Source organism: Octopus sinensis, linkage group LG7, assembly GCF_006345805.1.
Source record: "Octopus sinensis linkage group LG7, ASM634580v1, whole genome shotgun sequence".
NCBI classification, from domain to species: domain Eukaryota; kingdom Metazoa; phylum Mollusca; class Cephalopoda; order Octopoda; family Octopodidae; genus Octopus; species Octopus sinensis.
This window is the reverse complement of record NC_043003.1, coordinates 85,508,320-85,523,057: the sequence shown is the minus strand read 5'-3', so window position 1 is coordinate 85,523,057 and position 14,738 is coordinate 85,508,320. Positions and strand designations below refer to the sequence as shown.

Sequence of the window (14,738 nt, the reverse complement as noted above, 5' to 3'; positions counted from 1 at the left end):
AAAATGAATGTTAAGTGATGATGATGATGATGATGATGTTCACTCCCTTTTCTGACTATAAACATCAAAAGGCTGTTTACAGTCATTCTATTTTTCAATAGAAGTATCAGAATCAAGAGGATCAATTCTACATGTTGGCAACACTATCATATTAGCAACAGATTTGATCAAATGGCTATGTGGTAGAGTAGTTTCTATGGTACAACCACAGATGTTGATTCCATCCTTACCATGCAAAACTTCATCAGTTTGAATGAATATCCCAGTGAAAAACATTGAAATAGTTTTAAAAAATTTATTATCAGATGTTCTGTACAAAGAAAATGAGACGAAGCCTTGTGAATCTTTCATTTTGTCCAGCTGACTTTGGGAATGTCAAAGTGTTCAGTGAGAGTGTCCAAGTGCCGGTTGAAATCCTGCAAAACAGAATGAAATAAAATCAAGAAATGCTTCAAATTTTACATATAAAGCCATAGTGAGGAACCTTACTAATACAAGGGGCAAGCTGCAAGCACATAAGAATGAATCTATGGGGAGACATCAATGTTAAAAGAAATAATATGTCTTATATTTTAAAAGTTTATAGATATTTAACTTATATTGAATTACACTAAAAGGTGTAGTTATGGCACTGTGATTAAGATGTTCACTCCCCAAATATGTGGTTTTGAGCCCAGTACTAAGTGTGGCAACTTGAGCAAGTGTCTCCTACTATAATGAAGACTGGTGAATGGATTTGGGAGGTGAAAACTAAAAGAAGCACACCATTTATGTGTGTGTGTGGTTAAGAAGCTTGCTTCATAATCATGTGTTCATAGGTCAGTCTCATAGTGTAGCATCTTGTTTAAGTGTTTTCTACCATAGAACTGGACTAACCAAAGCCTTGTGAGTGGATTTGGTTGATAGAAACTGAAAGAAGTGTCACATACACATATAAATATGTGTGTGTGTGTGTAGACAAGATTGTTTGTTCAAGTCTTCCATGAAAACATGCCAGCTATGGGGAAAATATATTGCAAGTAAATAATGGAGGTTAAGTAAGAGGGTTATTTGGCTGGAGAAAATCTACCTCCAGAAATTCTGTTTGACTAAGCAAAGCATGGAAAAGTGATGTATGTGTGTATATGTATGTATGCTTGAAGGTATGTACACACACACAAACACTCTGAGTGTAGCATATATTACCCATTATTTATTTCATCATAAAATAAAAAGTTTTACATTTAGGTTAATGAAAATTTACAGGAGTGGCTGTGTGCTAACCAACCACATGGTTCCGGGTTCAGTCCCACTGCGTGGCATCTTGGGCAAGTGTCTTCTGCTATAGCCCCGGGCTGACCAATGCCTTGTGAGTGGATTTGGTAGACGGAAACTGAAAGAAGCCTGTCGTATATATGTATATGTGTGTATGTGTTTGTCCCCCTAGCATTGCTTGACAACCGATGCTGGTGTGTTTACGTCCCCATCACTTAGCAGTTTGGCAAAAGAGACCGATAGAATAAGTGCTGGGCTTACAAAGAATAAGTCCTGGGGTTGATTTGCTCGACTAAAGGCGGTGCTCCAGCATGGCCGCAGTCAAATGACTGAAACAAGTAAAAGAGTAAGTTGGTTGTTATATTTATTGACAGTATTTTACACATATTTACAATTCAAAATGGCCAACCCTTGCTTTCACCATAACCCTTAATGCAACTGTTTTATCACCTCACAATTCTTTATACCAGCCATTTTCAATGCTACAATTTGTTCACATTTGTTTGAGCCATCATATTTAATTAGGGGTAAATAATAAGACAAAAGAATGTTAAGAAGCATTAAACAACATTTTTGCAAATAAGAATGTTTAAAATTATTGCCATTGAAAATTCCCACTTAAGGCAAAACGTACACAGTCTGATAATAGGCAAGAAGCTTGAAATGCATTCATTGCTTCTACAAGAAGGCATCTTGAAATGTGCATGCAGTAGTGTATACAATCCTTGTACAAGTCATATATGTTTGGGACATATTTGACTCGCACAAAGACTACATTCACTAATATAATGTGTGTATGTATTCTGTTAGGTTGCTCTTCAGTGGCACTAGTAACATGTAACCCAGTACAACCTGTTGCACAGATGGACCATCAGTAACTAAACTGACAACATCTGGTGATGGTAGAAATGACTTAATTTTCAGACAATACACCCTGTGCAGGTGGCACGTAAAAAGCACCCACTACACTCACGGAGTGGTTGGCATTAGGAAGGGCATCCAGTTGTAGAAACATTGCCAGATCAGACTGGGCCTGGCGCAGCCTTCTGGCTTCCCAGACCCCAGTTGAACCATCCAACCCATGCTAGCATGGAAAACGGACGTTAAACGATGATGATGATGATGACACCCGAAACTGCCATAGATATTGACTTAAAACCATACTAAGACTTTCTTGGTGTAATTATATCACAAATGGAAAAAGTCATGGAAAGGGCTGGGTCGAATAACCTACAGATATCTTCACAATGAAGATGCTTGGCCACATGAAACACATAGAGTCCAATGGGAACCTCTCATGAGTAGAAGCTATAGTGGAGGCATAGAAGGCAGACCTAAAGCCTGACTGAGGACAGTGAAGGAAGTCTTCATAGACATGAACCTGGCCAGGGAGCAGGCTCATGACAGGGCTTGCAACTGAGCTGGGCAGAGATTTCTCATCACTCAACACTCCATGAGGAGCCAGAGGAACTAAGACTAAGACATTATTCAATGTCTTTACTGTTCTGATTTGAAGGAAAAGGATGAGGGGGATTTTGCTGCTATTTCTAGCAAGTTGAACAGCATCAGAGAGACCTTCTCATTGGTTTCTTGATGTCCATATGGACATTAGTGATAATGAAAGATCATGCTAGTGATGATGACAACAATGACAAGTGATAGATGATGAACACAATGATAGATGGTGACAATGATAATTATAATGAACTAGAACTAAATTAAAGGAGAATGTTACCATAATTCGTTCCTTGTGTGACTTGGAGGCACGTTCCATAATCTGTTCAACTAACTATAAAAGTAAAAACAAAACAAAATAAATACAAACAGCAGATAATGAAAAGAGCAGAAACATGGTTAACATAAAGTTTGAATGTATGTGTGTGTGTGTACACATATTAGGTCGTCAAGTATGAAATTTGTCAGCTGCTCATTTTGCACCATGATTATATTTTGACAATCTTTATTTTTTTGTTAGAAAGCTGACACATCTATTTCTTTATTCTAACTCATTTTGCACTTTATAAAGAATTTATAAATCATCTTTTGCTATTCTTGTTTAGAGATGGATAAGTTGGAAATTCGTACAGTTTTGAAATATGAGTTCTTTTTTTGGAAATGAGTCATTTTTGAATCAAATTGTAACGTGATGAGAAATGGATCCAATAGAACAACCGTAAATATTCAGCACAATGATGAGCCACCAAGACACAGTCCAAAAAGCAAAATTCATCAAAAGAAGCTGATGGTGTGTGTTTGGTGGTCTGACGCAGGTGTAATCCATTATGATTTCATTAAACCTGGCTCATCAATCATGGCCGAAGTATACTGAAGCTAACTGGATCAAATAATAGATTGTATGATGTATGTGTGTGAATTGCCATGCTTCACGGCAGTGAAACATTGGCTGTGACTGCTGAGGACATCATTAGGCTCGAAAGAAATGAAGCTAGCATGATCTGCTGGATGTGTAATGTCAGTGTGCACACACAACAGAGTGTAAGTGCCCAGAGAGAAATGTTGAACATAAGAAGCATCGGATGTGGTTTGCAAGAGAGACGTTTGCGCTGGTGTGGTCATGTACTATGGATGGATGAAGAGAGCTGTGTGAAGAAGTGCCACTTCCAAACAGTTGAAGGAATTTGGGGTAGAGATAGACCCAGGAAGACATGGGATGAGGTAATGAAGCATGACCTTTGAACGTTGGGCCTTACAGAGGCAATGACAAAAGACCATGACCTCTAGAGATATGCTTTGACTATGAAGGCCTGGCAAATGAAGTGAGTTCATGGCTGTATCCTACACCAGTTTCGCATAACCAGCTGCAGCCCATTCAAAAGTACCTTGGATCATATGGCAACATGCTGTGCTCGAGGAGACCTATTGAGTCAAGTATATCAAAATCAAAATGAAAATCAAATGGAAATTGCAGTTGTGATCCCAGTGCCAGTGGTACGTAAAAAGCACCCACTACACTCATGGAGTGGTTGGCATTAGGAAGGGTATCCAGTTGTAGAAACACTGCCAGATCAGACTGGAGCCTGGTGCAGCCTCCTGTCTTCCCAGACACCAGTCGAACCATCCAACCCATGCTAGCATGGAAAACGGACGTTAAATGATGATGATGATGATCATCATCATCATCATTATCATCGTTTAGCGTCCGTTTTCCATGCTAGCATGGGTTGGATGATATTTATATATATACAAGGTGTGATGAATAAATTGTCTAAATTATGCAAAAATGAAAATTACATCTCATTGTAATAGATATATTTACCAAAATTACATAAAAATATCTTGAAATATTAAAGAGTAAATTTATTCAATAAAATCACAATTAGCTTCAACCTCAGCTTCCAGACGTCCTTGGAATCTCCTGCATCTCATCTGGATAGTCTCCTTTTTTAAATTGGTGAATGCTGCCATAATCTTTGCCTTCAGTTATCTTTGATGTTACAAGGAGTTTTGTTAGTCTCTTGCTTATCTGCATCCCACACATAATAATCAAGGGGGTTACAGTCTGGGGAGTTAGGTGGTCAGATGTTAGGACTGATGTGGTTGCAGAAATTGTCTGACAGCCATGACTGGGTTCTCCTGCTTGTGTGGCATGGTGTAGAGTCCTGTTGCTAGACATAGGGTCTTCCAGCAGCCACCCTCTTGATCCAGGACAGCACTACTCCTCCAGGCACTTGATGTAGGCCTCAGTGTTGAGTCTCAGGTAGCATGAGAAGATGAATGGAGGCATAACATCACCAACACTAGCGATCACTTCAAACCCCATGATGTTAGTTGGATGTTTTGATTTTTATCACTCTCGGTATATGTCCTCAGATTGAAATGTTTGTACTGGAGCTTCTGGCACAAATGCCAAGCAGTACAGCATGTCATTTCCAAATATCTGGCAGAGTGAATTACATCATAGTGCTGTTTTTCTTACCGATGGTGCCCAACAGACCCTACTATACTGTGTAGTCAACAAAATCAAAAATAAACAATGTACATGTTTGAAATTAAAAATATAAAATGGCAACAATTTACCCATCGCATCCTGTATATATAATGGGCATTTCAATCAATTGCCTTCACATCTCTTCCATCTACCCACCCAAAACCACATTTCTTTCTTGCTGTAGTGAGTGTGTGTGCGTGCGCGGAGGTTTGCAAGTGTATGGGGGGAGGCAAGAGAGAAGGGAGGTAGGCAATATCTGTAAAGATTAGGTAGCATCGAAGGGTGGATGGAGGGAGTGATGGTCATGGGAGTGGGAGATGGTTAGTAGTAGGAAAAGTATAGGGATGCTAGCAACAGGATGGTAATTAATGATGATACAGTTCATAGGAGGAAGACAACAGAGGGAGAGAAAGAAAGACAACATAATGCATAAGGAGATATAATTTAGTGGGAGAAGGGAGAGGGATGGGATGACCACTATAGCAGGTGGGTGTAGAGAACAATATCAGTGGATGAAGAATGGCTAACAAGAAAGTAATGTAGTCGGGTGGGGGTGTGGGGCAGAAGAGCTGCAGTGGGAGAGATGTGAAAGAGGTTGATTAAGTGAGGTATCCATTTGTGCACACACATATATAATATATACACACAGTGCTTTCAGAAGTCAGTCTTGTTGCAATGGACAGGTTTTCTCAAGAATTTCATACCACTTCCATCATTTATCATTTTCTTTGTGAGGCTCAGTGTCACGAAGTCAGCCTTCACCACTTTGTCTCATGCCTTTCTAGGTCTCCTTCATCCACAAACTCCAGCCATATTTAAAGATCGGCATGTCTTTATACAACTGTCCTCATCCATACACATCACATGTTCATACCATTCCATTTTTTTTTTTGTTGTACACTACATCTGATTCCTCGTATGTCCAGTTTTTCTCTCAGCACATTTATACTATATTGTGTACTCTTACATTGCATATCCATAGGAGCACACTAGCATAATTTCTTTCCAGTTTTCTCATATCCTCTACATTTAAGGCTCATGTCTCACTACTGTGCAGTATTGCAGTTCTAACATAAGCATCATACAATCTGCCTTTTGCTCTGCGGAAAAAGACCTTTGTTGCCAACAACAATAGTAGCTCGCTGAACTTTTTCCAATCTCTTCTTACTCTGGCAGCTGTAGTTTTGGATCAACCACCTCCCTTAATGATTACATCTCCTAGGTAACAAAAGCTATCAACTACTACTCGTGAGCCACCCAGGCTTTCAAGGGAGTCTGTTTCCAGTGTATATAGACTGGTGCATGGAATGTATTGCTTCAGTGCATTATTACATATGATGATATATTCTCTGCTAGTTTGCCTATGATCCTGCTATACCTTGTGACCATTGTATGGACTTTATACCACACAATGTGCATAACCAATGAGTTTATACTCATACGATATAGTTTATACCTATATCTTGTATCCATTGTATGGAATTTATACCCACTCCCTTCTGTGTATTGAGCAAGGCCATTTCTCTGAAGCATACCAGGGCCCTTTCTACTTTCCCAGTTACTAAAACCTTTTTTCTTGCTAAGTTTACCTAAGACCTCTTGATTCTAGCTTTAGCTTCAATGCCTGGAATTTCCGTTCTAATTCTTGAGAAGACCTGCCCATGTCAATGAAACTGAGTTCTAGAAGTGCTGTGTACCCCACCCACGCATAACAAGAAAATTTCTCACACACCCTACCACAACAAACCAAACTACATCTCCTCTCTCCATCACATTCTCAATTCATGCACTATGCTTACCTCCCACTCCCCGATCCTTGCTCTCTTGGCCCTGTCTCACTGTATCATTGCTATCTACTAGTCCCTGACCGGTGTGTTCCACCCACATGTAACAAGAAAACTTTGCACACACCCTACCCCAACAAATCAATCTATATCTCTTCCTCACATTTCCTCCTTCGTGCACTATGCCAGCCTCTCACTCCCCAGTTCTGTTCTCATGGCCATTTCTCTGTATCATTGCTATCTGGTGGCCCCACACACACTATATATATATATATATACATACATATATATGTAGGTTTTCACCACTCACTTCCCCTCTCCAGTCTTCTAATCATGCTTCTTTGGCAATATCCTGCAACTTATATTATGACCTTTGAACCTCAAGGGTATGCCCTGGCACTTGCTATTATCTATATCTCCCTCTGCCTTTACTTGACCATCTTATTTATATTCTGATCTCATACCTTTGTGAGTATGCTCAATACTTTGCTACTATCTTTATCCTGCTGTCTCTCACATGCTCTCTCCTTCTCTTGCACTTCCCTCAAGTCGGGTAACCATGTATCTCCTTTGTCGCAGCACACCTATTTCTGTCTTCATTCCATTTGGAAGGGCATCCATCTGTAAAAACCATGCCAAAACTGACCTTGCCTGTGCTTGTGCCATGTAAAAAGTACTAAGTCCACTCTGCTGGGTGGTTGATGTTAGGAAGGGCATCCAGCTATAAAAATCCTGCCAAAACGGTCACAGAAGTCTGGTGCAAGCTTCTGCCTGATGGGCTCCTGTTAAACCGTCCCACTCATGCTAGCATAGAAGGCGAATGTTAAACAATGATGATGATGATGAATTCTCCTACAGACTCGAACTGACATAAAAGTAAACATTATGTGTGTATGAAAGAGAGAGAAGGTAAGGTGTAAATAGTATATTTAGAAATCATATACTTACCCTTTTGTCACGAGCTTTTTCAAAAGCTAATTCAGCATTTGTCTGTTTTTCAACAACTTTTCGAAGAGAAGGATCCAGAACTTCTGAGTCACTGGAAACTTTTTCCAGTGATTTCTTCAATTTTTTTGATTTGGATCCAGAACTTTTCCTATTAAAAACAAATAGTAATAATAATAATAATCCTATCTACTGGATGCACAAGGCCTCAAATTTGATTACATCAACCCCAGTGTGTAACTGGTACTTACTTAATAAACCCTGAAAGGATGACAAGTAAAGTCGATCCCAGCGAAATTTGAACTCAGAGCGTAGTGGCAAATCAAATACCGCTAAGCATTTTGCCTGGCATGCTAACAATTCTACCAGCTCACTGCCTTTAAATAATAATAATGGTTCCAAATTTTGCCACAATTTTTGGGGGAGGAGAAAAGTAGATTGAATTGACCCCAGTGTGTAACTTATACTTATTTAATCGATTCCGAAAGGATGAAAGGCAAAGTCAACCTTGGCAGAATTTGAACTCAGAACATAGCCAGAGGCGAAATACTGCTAAGCATTTCGTCCAGCACGCTAACGATTCTGCCAGATCGCCGTCTTAATAATAATAATAATCCTTTCTACTATGAGCACAAGGCCCGAAATTTTGGGGAAGAAGGGCCAGTCTATTAGATCGACCCTAGTATGCAACTAGTATTTAATTTATCGACCCCGAAATAATGAAAGGCAAAGTCGGCCTTGATAGAATTTGAACACAGAACGTAGCGATGGGCGAAATACCGTATAGCATCTCATTCAGCGTGCTAACAATTCTGCCAGCTTGTCGCCTTAATGATAATAATAATGATGAACACTCAGAGAGCGCAAACCTCTGCCAAGGCAACACCAACATCCTTTCAACGATTAGCCAGAGATGGTTTTTAAAATGAGAATATCTGAAATAAACTCAACTGCTCTCACAAACGAGAATACTAAAAATGAACCCAACTGTTCTCAAAAATTAAGTAAAAGCAAACAGAAAAATAATCCAGAATCTTTGTCCAGTACCTGATCGATCCCAATAGTGGTTAAGGAATGTGAAGGTGACTGTAGAAAATTTAGTAACAGTAATAAATAGTTTATCCTTATCTAATACGAGCCAAAGTTTCAAAGGCAGAGGTAATAATAATAAGTTCTACTCAGGGATTTATAAATGAATAGCGTGAGACTTCTTGGTCTTCTCTTAAATTCTGGCCTTCCTTTAGTATCCGTTGTTTTAGATCGATGTATGTATATATGTAAGTATACTGTAAAATGTTAATATAATATATAAAATATATAATATAAAAATATGTTATTGCTATTTAATTTCTGAACGGTTTTGCTGCCATTTGTTTATGTATTTTGATTTCTTTATCCATCAGTTTCTACTAAGATAGTAGAAATTAATAATGAAAAAACAAAAATAAAACTTTGGAAACAGCCTAAAGGGAGATAATTGAGAATCACTTGAAAGTCAACGTAAGGGCGTAATCATAACAAATAATCCAGGATCCATGTCTGGTACCGGATCGATCCCCAAATCTAATCATTTCGTGCCAGTCATCCGAATCCATCCAGTGGTTCTTGAGATATCTTGTCCACGGACAAACAAAGAAACACAACTGAAAACTACCTCCACCTTAATGGTAACAACAACAACTACAATTGTCTTTCCGAAGATGATGAAGCACGGCCAAGTTATGGGTTCAATTTAATTGACTATTCCCTCCATCTAAATGTGTGACGGTTAAAAAAACTATTTTCTCACCCCTGAAGAGATTGAAAGAAACAGTGTTGCTGTTGTTTAGCTCCTCTCCAACTCAAGTCCAATATGTTTTTGTCTTTTCCAGGAAGTAGTTTTGGTGGTAATTTAAGAAAGAGTTGGCCAGCTATACAAGCTGGATTTGAATTCAGAGGAGACATTCAAAACATAACAAACCAGCTCGTTTGGTAGGAGCACCTGGTCATTGGAAGCTTGTTGCCGAGTACACTGTGTTTTCTCTCCTTTTTCATTTGACATTCAAGTTGAGTATCAGTCACAACAATCTCAACAACCCTCTTTTCTCAAACTATGTAATTTCATATATCAGGGTTTTGTTACGAAGGTATGAGGGCACACATTTATAATAGAGGGAAGTGTTAGAATATATGCTAATATGTAAGCAAAAACAACAAAAAATACAATTATAATAATTTACTGTATTATAATTGAAATCAAAGGTCCATACCTTCCTTAATGATATTAGAAACTCAAAAGATGTGAAATGGCTATCCATGATTAGAAACCATGTACCACGTTTAGATATTTTAAAACCTGACAAAAATTTTAATAATAGAAACAAGACCATAGATGTTAGGAGTAGGGAACAGTCACTTATTTTACTCAATTGCTTAACTACTGGTTCTTTTTTTTTTTTTATCACCCCTGGAATGATGAAAAGTAATGTCAACAATGAAGATATTCAAATTCAGAATCTGCTAATTCACAACCTTACGTGGGTAGCTCGACTTGTTAGAAATAGCAACCAAATCTCCCTCACGTCACAACCTTACTGTCTTAATATGAATTTAATCAAAAGCCAATTTCAACAGGGTTGATCTACCGCTAAACAAAAATAGACGCTCTTGGTATTCCAAAGGATACTCTTATTTTATCGACTCCGAAAGGATGAAAGACAAAGTCGACCTCGGCATAATAATAATTTCTTTACTAACCATAAAAGGTTGACAGAAACATTGGGAATGATAGAGGGCGATAGTGTGAGATTATGTAGAGGAGTGTGAGAAAAGGTAAACAATTAGAAAGCAAAAAGAATTCAAAGAAGAAATAATTCTCCCTAAAGATGGAAGACGTTTGAAGACTACTCGTGGAAATCCCACAAAAGCATGGTCACCCAGAACAGTAAGGGAAGTGCCCTCTCCCTGTTGTTTTCTACAGGTACATACAAAGATCTTACCAGTTCACTGGGACCATTCGGTTAAACTAAAGCGTTAATCCCGGTCAAAAAAACAAAAAACAAAAAATTTGTGTAATATGTGTTTTACACATATTACACTATTTTTTGTTTTGTTTTGGTGCCCGGGTCAGCCCCTCAGACGCTTTCGGAAATTCTCGATGTGAATTTTCCGAGGTCTCTCCCCCACTCCCCTTTCGCGTGCGCGCATTTTTTTTCCTATTCGTTTAGAGGAAGTTGTTTTACACCTATTACACAATTTTTTTTTTGCTTTTTGGACCGGCCATTCTCACCTTTCAACAAATTTGTAAGTAAGCAGCACTTCCCTCTCTACTCACACCTTACTTTTTAACCCTTTCAATCTGGTCCACCACACAACCTCTTTCTCCATAACCACCATCGGATAAACACCGCCTGTCCTTCCTTGCCTAAGTAAGGTGGTTGGACGGTCTTTACAAAGGGCTCCGCGGATAGTTAGATCCATTTTACATGTGGCAGCTGGTGTTCAATCATAACATCGAAAGTCAGCAATGTTTGGGTACAGGACGAGTATGTGCAGAGTAGTTTCGTTGCTCTGTGCACATATCCAGCAACATATCAAGTAATGGGGTTCAGCGAGCAGTATATGTTAAAATAGAACGGAACGGATCGTTGTGAAATGCTTTTGATTAAAGAACTGTACAGTCGCGTCGACACAAAATGTACAGAAGTTTACAAGTTCATTCAAGTTCGCATACGCTGTAGAGCAGGGGAATCTCGTTTCGTTGCTGCCCTTTCATTTGAGAAAGAGAAAACTGTTTCTGTCTCATGAAAGATACGGTAGTGCGAAAAAAACAAACAACAAAAAAACACATTCTTCTTCTTTCCACACCAGAAGAACGTATTCAAACAAAATACTTACTTATTTACTTTCGCATGCTTTTTCAATTTAAGAGATCCTTTGGCACATGAGTAAACATCAGACATTTTAAATTCCTTATTAGTGTTTTTGTAGAGATTTTTTTACTATGAAGGGAAAGAATATTCAGGAGAGATTTCTAAAGATCCGTAGCTCCTAAGAAGAAACTATAATATTATGTATACTACGTTTTCGTGCATTAACAATGACGTCATCAACTTATGTTGTAAATTTGTTCTAATAGAGTTAGTGTTCGTGATTGTGTGATGATGATGATGACGACGATGATGATAAATTCTGGTTTTATTGGCCACAAGGGCTAATATAAGTAAAAAACACATAAGGACAAATACAGGACGAAAAGTACAAATAGTTTTGCGAAAAAGAAACGTCCGTGTAAACATTGGAAAACAGCGAAAAATATATATTTCTTTACTACCCACAAGGGGCTAAACATAGAGGGGACAAACAAGGACAGACAAAGTCCATTACATCGACCCCAGTGCGTAACTGGTACTTAATTTATCGACCCCGAAAGGATGAAAGGCAAAGTCGACAACAGTTAGAAAAAACTCCCAATAGAGCGAGGCGCTTTGAAAGGTTACTCATGGAAAACGGTTAATATAGGGCGTTACGATTATCAGAAAATCAAAAAAAAAAATGTGTGTAATAGGTGTAAAACAACTTCCTATGAACGAATATGAAAAAAAAAATTCGCGCACGCGAAAGGGGGGTGGGGAGAGGCCTCGGAAAATTCACATCGGGAAGTTCCGAAAGCGTCTGAGGGGCTGACCCGGGCACCAAAACAAAAAAAAAATAGTGTAATATGTGTAAAACAACTTGCTCTAAACGAATATGACAAAAAAAATGCGCTCTCGCGAAAGAGGGGTGGGGGAGAGGCCTCGGAATATTTATATCGGGAATTTCCGAAAGCGTCTGAACCGGGCACAAAAACAAAAACAAAAACAGCGTAATAGGTGTAAAACAACTTGCTCTAAACGACTATCATGAAAAAAATGCGCGCTCGCGAAAGAGGGGTGGGGGAGAGGCTTCGGAAATTTCACATCTTCAGTCCACGGCCTTTAAACTAAGAAAAAATAGTGTAATTGGTGTAAAACTACTTGTTCTAAACGAGTATCAAGAACACACACTCACACATGAATCATAAAATCATATTTCGCAAAAAAAAAAATAAAGAGAAGAAATTCTGGAAATTTTTCATATTCGTTCATAGGAAGTTGTTTTACACATATTACACACATTTTTTTTTTGATTTTCTGATAATCGTAACGCCCTATATTAACCTGGAAAACCCCATAAAAGTCACGGGAGTCTGGTCCAAAATGGGGAGAGCCCCTTCTCCTTTTATATTCTCTTATTTTACAGACGTAACCTCAAAATTGGTTCATTCATACTGGCCATTTTACCGACATTCACCCACCTTTCAATAAATTTGCTACGAGACAGCACTTTTTCTAGATTATGCAACTACATACAGGCTCCAGTCGTTGGTCTGTCTCAGTAATAATTTTGTTGTTATTTAGCCTCAAATCAACCCTGATACAGCAAACCTATCACCAAAGCCATTCCAGCCTTCAGCAAACCGTATTTTTAGGGATAATCTAGGATATTACGTACAATAGGCGTGTGATTTAGATAGGGTGGTACTTTGGTTGCTATTTTGGTAAATTTTTTTGAGTAATACCTGCACGATTTTCCAGAATCATTGGAAATTTAAAAAATTTTTTTTTTGGTTGAATGAATTCCTGTGACCTTATATGCTGCAAAACCCTTTTGGAGTTCCGAAAAGCGGGGTGGGGTGAGGTGGAAACCTCGGAAATTTTACCCACTCCCAATATTTTACAGAAATAACATTTTCAGAGTGTGAACTACATGGTTCGTTATTATATATAAATATATATATATATATATATGTGTGTGTGTGTGTGTGTGTGTGTGTGTGTTACAACCTATAGAATTTTCTCAATAAAGCCAAGAGAAAATGATGTTTTATAAACACATTCTACCAGTATACGAGGTTTAAAATTTTTTAGTTACCTAGAAATTAAGTTACAAACTGCCGTTCAAAAGGAAGAGATCCAAGGAAAGTACTTACAGATATGTGAATAGTGTTTTATTTAAATATATCTGAGATACATATCTAATTAACGAGTAGTTTTCTTTAAGGGAGAAATAAAGAAGCATTTAGTTGAAGGGTAAACAAAGGATAAACAGCCGTCAATAGGTTCCATCTTAGTTAAATATCTTGATATTATATTATCATTAGTGAGATGCCACGCTAAAACATATGCCAGAATAGTATTTATCGAGCGTTATTACGTTGTGGGTAGGTCTGAGTAATAATGACAAGTTTATTAGCAAAGTCCGAAAGTACAAGTTCTAAAGTGTACGTATTTGGGTTAAAATAGGTTTTTAGGCTTGTAGACTATGGTTGAAGGGAGGTAACTATGTATTTCAGTTAATTTTAGGGTGTAAGACATTCAGACATTAGAAATAAGGTTGAGATTATAAACGATTCTGGGTATAAGTAGGCGCTGGAGTGGCTGTGTGGTAAGTAGCTTGCTTACCAACCACATGGTTCCGGGTCCATTCCCACGGCGTCGCACCTTCGGCAAGTGTCTTCTACTATAACCTCCAGCCGATCAAAGCCTTGTGAGTGGATTTGGTAGACAGAAACTGAAAGAAGACCGTAGTATATATGTAAATATATATATATATATATATATAATCGACACCCAGGACTTATTCTTTGGAAGTCTAGTACTTATTCTATCGGTCTTTTTTGCCGAACCGCCAAGTTATGGGGCGTAAACACACCACAAACACAGACACGCAAACATACACACACACACATATATACATATATGTGTACACACAAAGTGTTTTTAAGTACAAATATTAGGAGAGGAAGA

The 14,738-nt window shown here is 38.3% G+C and overlaps 1 protein-coding gene across 4 annotated transcripts; it reads right to left on the bottom strand.

Moving 5' to 3' along the window:
• Positions 1–279: 279 nt before the first annotated feature.
• Positions 280–12,009, bottom strand: LOC115214138 (protein FAM32A-like). 4 transcript variants are annotated; one of them, XR_005000101.1, is made up of 4 exons: positions 11,201–11,230; positions 7,936–8,083; positions 2,990–3,043; positions 280–416 (listed from the first exon to the last, which is right to left on the bottom strand). XR_005000101.1 is itself a non-coding variant. In XM_029783200.2 (4 exons), exons 1-4 carry the CDS (start codon positions 11,871–11,873, stop codon positions 348–350), a joined length of 336 nt encoding a protein of 111 aa, XP_029639060.1. In that variant the 5' UTR covers positions 11,874–12,009; the 3' UTR covers positions 280–347. The 4 variants fall into 4 exon arrangements, 2 of the variants coding, with proteins under 2 accessions (XP_029639060.1, XP_036360770.1); XR_005000102.1 differs by lacking the exon at positions 11,201–11,230 and adding an exon at positions 10,182–10,204; XM_029783200.2 differs by lacking the exon at positions 11,201–11,230 and adding an exon at positions 11,809–12,009.
• Between the last annotated feature and the right edge of the window lie 2,729 nt (positions 12,010–14,738).